Source organism: Budorcas taxicolor, chromosome 3 (genome assembly GCF_023091745.1).
Source record: "Budorcas taxicolor isolate Tak-1 chromosome 3, Takin1.1, whole genome shotgun sequence".
NCBI classification, from domain to species: Eukaryota; Metazoa; Chordata; class Mammalia; order Artiodactyla; family Bovidae; genus Budorcas; species Budorcas taxicolor.
Genome location: NC_068912.1, coordinates 119,701,447 through 119,708,175, shown reverse-complemented (window position 1 = coordinate 119,708,175; position 6,729 = coordinate 119,701,447). Strand labels below are relative to the sequence as shown.

Genomic DNA, 6,729 nt, shown 5'->3' with positions numbered 1-6,729 from the left:
GGTAGAAACTTCTAAACTTTACTATAGGATCAGCATCAAAACTACAACGTGTTTTGTGTTGAAATGTGATGTGTTTATTTTCCACTGAAACACAATAAGCAAACTAGAGCTATATCATGCATATTTTGGAATTCAATGTCTACTTAACAGTGAACTCAAGTTATACACCAGCATTAGATGTGAACAAAGAACCAAGTATGTGTCAGCAGCTTGCAAAGCATTATATAGGATGAACCAAAAAAGAAACTACTTCTAACATTGTGTAATTCCCTTCACTGCAGTATGAAACATAGGTTCACATAAGTAAACCCAACTTACAGGGTTTTAAAAATAATTTTCTTCCACAGTATAGGGCAATTTCTATTTCATCTAATATTTAACTTGTTTCCTGATTTATTTGAAAGTGAAAATGAATGTTGCTCTACTAAGAACCACTGACATTATACTGTTGGCACCATTAACCTGCACGTATGATGAGAAATATACACTTGTGTAAAAAGATTGCACTTTTCTATCTCCTTTAGAAATTTAAATTAAGATGGTAGAAGACCCAAGATAATTCTTCTGAAATTTCATGGAACGAAAAACAATAAAATGAAAGAGAGAGATAGGTGAGGGAAAGAGAGAGATTAGAAAGAAAGGACAGAAAAAGAAAGAAGGAAAAAAGAAAGAGGGAGGAAAGGAGGAGGAGAGAGGAGACGAAAGACAGGAAGAAAGGAAAACAGGAGATAGAATAATACAGCATGAAACAGTCATAAACCATGTCATTTTGCCACTGAAAACTGGGGGAACTTTTCAAAGAATTGCAGCATTATATCAAGAGAATATGGTAATCTATGGAAGACTTAGAATTAAGTTTGGAGCCCAAATATGAGACAATGGGGACAGAAATCGGGTAGAGGCCTCTGAGTAGGTCCCAACTGAGCAACGGTGAGCAGCAGCCTGATGACGGGATGTGAGCCCCTCCCCACGGTCCTCCTGAGCGAAAGGAGAAGATGGAGAGCTGTGACCAGAGAGGCAGGGCCCGTCCCCACTGACCCTACTAGGGACAGACCACCCTTGTGTCCAGAGGAGAGCCTCCTGGTAGTGGCCATGGGAGCGGATGACCCTTCCAAAAGAAGACGCCTTAAGGAGGCCACTGGGTTCTGAGTCCAGACCATGTGTTGAGTTCCATGGAGCATGATGATGAAGCTCTGAACATGTGGCTCAAGGTTAAGGGACCAGGCTCCCAGGGAGTGTGGGAGACAGAGAGCAAGGAGCTATGCTCTCTACAAGAAAGTGTACTTTCCCTTTCCTCCCCTGCTCCCTGCTGCAGCTACCAGGACCTTTGTCCTTATTCAGAGATGTCTGTGCTGACGAAGGATCACAAACGGGAAAGGCTGGGTGGCAGAAAGTGTCAGCTGGAGTTTGGGTATCCACGCTGACTCCCTAGGGCTCCCAGCCTCTGTCTGAGGGGAGAACCCAGGACAGGGAGCACTAGGAGCCTCTGAAGGTGCTCCCTGCTGCCTTGTTGGGTGGCAGCGTCCGTGAACAGAGGCAGAGGAGGGAGAGCAGCCACATGCAGGGTTGAGGGGAAGCCTGGTCTTCCTAACTCTTGACTGGCTCTGGTGACCCAGGCCATCACCAAGAACGGGCAAGGCCGAGTGTCCTAGGGCCCCTCTTCTAGGTGGTCCAAGGAGACTGCTGAGCACATATTTACCTAGATTAGAAATGAAGGGGAAAGAGAGGCATCAGAGTTTGTGTCATTTTATACCTTCACCAGAGGAAGTTGAACTTGGGACATGCATGCTGCTTCAAACACTCTCTGCTAATCACTCTGCCCACCGTGTTATGCAGATTTCAAAATTAAGGTCTTAGGTAACATGGGTCATTAGTTCTCTAGTGGGAATGAAGACGCCTTATCTATCTTTATTTCTCACACTTGCAGTTTGTGGAGCATCATGTGCTTCATAAAGAGTAGAATGTAACACTGGATGAAAGGGTGAATTAGATAAATAGGGGATGAATTTCTCAAACCAAACCCAGTCCCGTCCATGAAGCCATCTTGTCTTGTTCTCAGGACACTGTCTCTCTGGCCACCCTCCATCACATGGCTGTGTGTCTCTGGACCAGTCTCCACAGGGCATCCTTCACGTCCTTGTTTCTCAGGCTGTAGATGAGGGGGTTGAGCATCGGGATGACCAGGGTGTAGAAGACGGAGACCACCTTGCCCTGCTCCATGGACGCCACAGCTCCCGGCTGGGCATACATGACAAAAAGGGTCCCATAAAAGAGGGACACAGCTGTCATGTGGGAGCCGCAGGTGGAGAAGAGCTTGTGTCTCCCTCTTCCTGAGCGCATCCTCAGGATGGTCACTGTGATGTAGCCATAGGAGATGAGGACCACAAGGGTGGTGCCCACGATGAAGAAGCCACAAAGGCCAAACATGACCAGAACATTGATGGTAGTGTCAGCACAGGCAAGCTTGAGCAGAGGCGGGACATCACAGAAGAAGTGGTCGATGTGGTTGGAGCTGCAGAAAGGGAGGCTGAATGTGAAGCTGGTCTGCAGGATGGAGTTGAGGCAGCCTCCACAGTAGGAGCCCAGCACCAGGCAGGCACAGACCGAGGGGCGCATGGAGATGGGGTAGTGCAGGGGGCTGCAGATGGCCACGAAGCGGTCATAGGCCATCACGGCCAGGAGAAATGCCTCTGTGGTGCCCAGTAGGGAGAAAAAGAAAAATTGAATGATACATCCCTCAAAGGTGATGACCTTGGAGGAGGACAGGAAGTTGACCAGGGCCTTGGGGGTGATGACAGATGAGTAACACAGGTCCACAAAGGAGAGGTTCTTGAGGAAGAAGTACATTGGGGAGTGCAGACGGACATCCAGGGTGATGACCACCATCATGGTAAGGTTCCCCAGGATGGCCACCACATACAGGGCCAGGAATAGAGCAAAGAGCAGGGCCTGGGTCTGCGGACCACCCGCAAATCCATCCAGCACAAACTCCTGCAAAGACATCGCTGAGAGGTTTCCATCGCCTTGGAGTGACATGGCTCTCAGCTGAGCAACAAGCAGCAGACAGCAGAGAGCAGGTGAGATGCAGTGAGAGGGAGCAGGTCACAGTCAAAAGGGAACGATTTCTTGGAAAACAGAAACCCTTCAAGGCCTTACAGCCCACTGACCAACAGACCACCAGCTGCCCTGTTCATTTCCTGATGAACTCAGACTGACCTGAAATGGCAAACATTTCCTCTGATTTACTAATATCTAAGTGTGCTCGGAGGGCTTCCTTGGTGGCTGAGAGGTAAAGACTCTGCCTGCAATGCAGGAGACTCGGGTTGAATCCCTGGGTTGGGAAGATCCCCTGGAGAAGAAATGGCAACCCACACCAGTATTCTTGGCTGGGAAAACTCATGGACAGAGGAGCTTGGAGATTTACAGTCATGGGGTCACAAAGAGTCGGACACAACCAAGCCACTAAACAACAACAAAGTAAGCTCGAAACACTCACTCTGTGGGAGAGTCTGAGTGTTTGCTCTGAGATGGTTCCAGGGCTCATGTCAAGTTGAGAGTCTCCTCTGCAAGAATGGCTTCCATCTCCTTGTCCTTGCTTTAAAGGACATGTTCTCCCTTCCCATGGGTTTGATCCTGAGCTGTGCCTTTTCTGAACCTTCTCTGGTATCTTATCCTGCATTTTTGCCCCTGAAGGAAATGGCAACCGACTCCAGTACTCTTGCCTGGAAAATCCTATGGATGGAGGAGCCTGGTAGGCTATAGTCCATGGGGTAGTGAAGAGTCAGACATGACTGAGTGACTACACTTTCTTTTTTTTAACTCATTCTTTAATTCCAGAAAGTGTTAAACACTTTGTGCCATCAGGATATTACTCAATGACAGTTCTATCTCCAGGCTAGTCTTCAAGGATATCAGGTTCGATCCCTGGGTTGGGAAGATCCCCTGGAGAAGGGAATGGCTCCCCACTCCAGCATTCTTGCCTGGAGAATTCCATGGACAGAGGAGCCTGGCGGGCTACAGTCTCTGGGGTCACAAAGAGTCGGACACGACTCAGCGACTGATATTTTCACTTTCAACACTGTCACATCTGCACCCTTTGCATCTTCCGTAAGGCGCCTCTTCCTGTCCCTGTCACAGCCTCGCACTCCCTGCTCTGTCCTGAGCAGAGCTGAGCACTACACTCACGTGGGACATGGGAACCAGCTCTGTGATGGTCAGAGGAATGGTTGGGGGCAGATCCGTCCTAAATGAGAAGGAGTGGTGAAGCAAGGTGGATCTGAGCCACAGTGCCCCCTAGGAAGACAGAAAGGATTAGTAAGAGGGTGGACGTCGATTTTAGAGCTCTTTTGTGTTTTCCAGAGGTCATATCTGCAGCACCACAGTGCTGGCCTGGGGCTGGGGGTGTGGGCAGAGGATGGGTGGTCAGTGGTGCCTATAGAGGGTTGATGACCCTGAAGTTCCCTCAACCCTAAGTTTTCTTAGAAGGTGGTCTGAGAGAGTTCATTCTTTCCAACAAAACAGAAGGTAGATGACCGTGTAGCTTGCCCAGTTTTCCTCTTCTGGCAGACTTGACTCCAGGTCTCACGTGATGGCAGAGGGGACGGTCTGACCTGGATGCTCAGGCAGGGTTCAATAAAATATGTGTTTGAAGTTGGTGCTAAGGGCAGAGTTGGTGGTCTGCCTTACACTCCATGGCCACCCAGCCTTGCCTCCCACCTCTGTCCTGTGCAAACAGTCGCATTCTTCATGGCCAAGCTTTTGCTGTCCATTCTGTTCCCTCCCTGGCCATGCACACAACAGATTCACTGTGACCACAGTGACCATCTTCTCCCCACCACCCCAGGCTGGCTGTCTTGCTTCTATGTCCCCTGGGGTTTCTGTTCTGTTTCCAGAACAGTTTGTCCACCTCAGGGGCTTTTGATCATCACATAGTGACCTCTAGGATGTCTGAGGAAGCCCATGAGTAGAGATTGACATGTCTACCTCAGAAACCAAGCTTGGTTTCTGAGAAAACAAACTCACACATTGCCTTGGCTTATTGAAATGACTCAGTGGGCCTATGGTTGCTGCTTCAGTAGACCTACTTGTGAGCTGAGCCTGAGATGTACCTTCCCAGATAAAGCAAAAAGTCTACTGATGTCTGTAAGCCTCCATTTGTATTAACTGCGCTTGAGTCCTTCAGGTAAACTTGTTACTCCTACAGCACCAGCATCACCTGGAGAGTGTCAGAAATATAGAATCTCAGGCATTAGATTAAAGCCCGCATTTATATGAGACCCCTTATTATTTCTGCTCTCTTTAAATTTCAGACCTGTTCCATAACTGACCCCGGCTCATAGTAGTAGGTGGGTGGGTGAGGGGAGAGTGTTGATCAGGCTTCAGGCTCCCAGGACTCATCTCTCAGTGATGCTGATCCACACCCTGCTAAGTGATGACTGAACTGCTCCTGTGATGTCAGAAGGGGCATGACTCACCAAGGACTTTTGCTCCCAGGGTTGACAGGGCTCCTGACCCAGGTCTGTGCTGATGATAATGAGTTGGTACAGAGGACTCTCCACCCTGTTCAGGCCTAGCTTTCTGTGCAATGAAGGGTGATTGGAAGGTTTCCGAGGAAGGCACCTGGGGTCACAGTGAGAGGCAGGCTAGGTACTCCAAGTTGATGCAGGAAATGTTTGGGTCTTTAATCTTGGTACAAGCAGGAAGTGGGGTGGACTCAACTCACCTGTTCCTCTTTGTCCTGTCCCCTGAGCTGGCTAGTATTCATGGCATCTATGTCTTTAGGTCACTCTACTGGGAAGATGCTCTCCATGTGGTGCAGCTGGGACTCTTGGCCTCAAATGGCCAATTAGCTGTTATTTGGCCTCTGATTGCACTGGGGCTCCCAACTCCCCGGGTTCCAGGAAGATGCAGTCCTGTGGCCAAACTTCCTGTGATACATCTCAGCCCAAACAGAGGAGTCAGGAAGCCCGATCTCCCTCCAGGAGTACTGGGGTTCATCCAATGGGGAGCAAGTGAACTTAGAGTGACCCATTGGAAAGGCCACCCCAGGACTGCAGGTTTGTCTTCCTGGCCCACAGCCTACCTTCTTCCTCTGCTTCATCCTGGTATGTCGGTGTGATGAAGGGTGATGTGCAGGACTCTGTGCCTGTGGAAATGACACAGCCCTCTGTAAATCACATTATGACCCTTCCTACCGTGCAGATTGAGTAAATGTGTCTGTTAAAACAAAACATTTAAATCCTGGAGAGAAATCCCAAACCAAAGTATAAAGGTGATATATGTGTAACATTAAAATATAGAAAGTGTGAAAGTAATAATCAGAAAAAGTAGTATCATAAATATTCTTAAAAAAAGAACAAGGCAGCTATATCTCAATAATCATTAGACTAAAGGATTTCAGGAGAAAAAATGCTTATAAAGGGGTATTTATTAATGAAAATGTTCAATCCAAGTGCATATCTGAAAAGTTTAAATTTTATATGACTAATATGATTAAAAATATACATAGTAGAAACGGGCAGAGTTAAGAAGAAATGAAAAACATCCATCATGGTTGATATTCATCTCATTCAGTAACAAAAGAAACAGAAAAATTGTAGTCATATTTTAGAAGAATCACACCACCCTTATGGCAGAAAGTGAAACGGAGCTAAAAAGTCTATTGAAGAAAGTGAAAGAGGAGAGCGAAAAAGTTGGCTTAAAGCTCAACATTCAGAAAATGAAGATCAT

The 6,729-nt window shown here is 47.6% G+C and overlaps 1 protein-coding gene across 1 annotated transcript; it reads right to left on the bottom strand.

Moving 5' to 3' along the window:
* Positions 1-2,085: 2,085 nt before the first annotated feature.
* Positions 2,086-3,036, bottom strand: LOC128044914 (olfactory receptor 12-like). Its single transcript, XM_052637329.1, has one exon. It carries the CDS (start codon positions 3,034-3,036, stop codon positions 2,086-2,088), a length of 951 nt encoding a protein of 316 aa, XP_052493289.1.
* Between the last annotated feature and the right edge of the window lie 3,693 nt (positions 3,037-6,729).

Bases quoted from the DNA above. Each gene is read 5' to 3' on its own strand.
- LOC128044914 (XM_052637329.1), bottom strand. From the start codon at position 3,036: ATGTCACTCCAAGGCGATGGAAACCTCTCAGCGATGTCTTTGCAGGAG.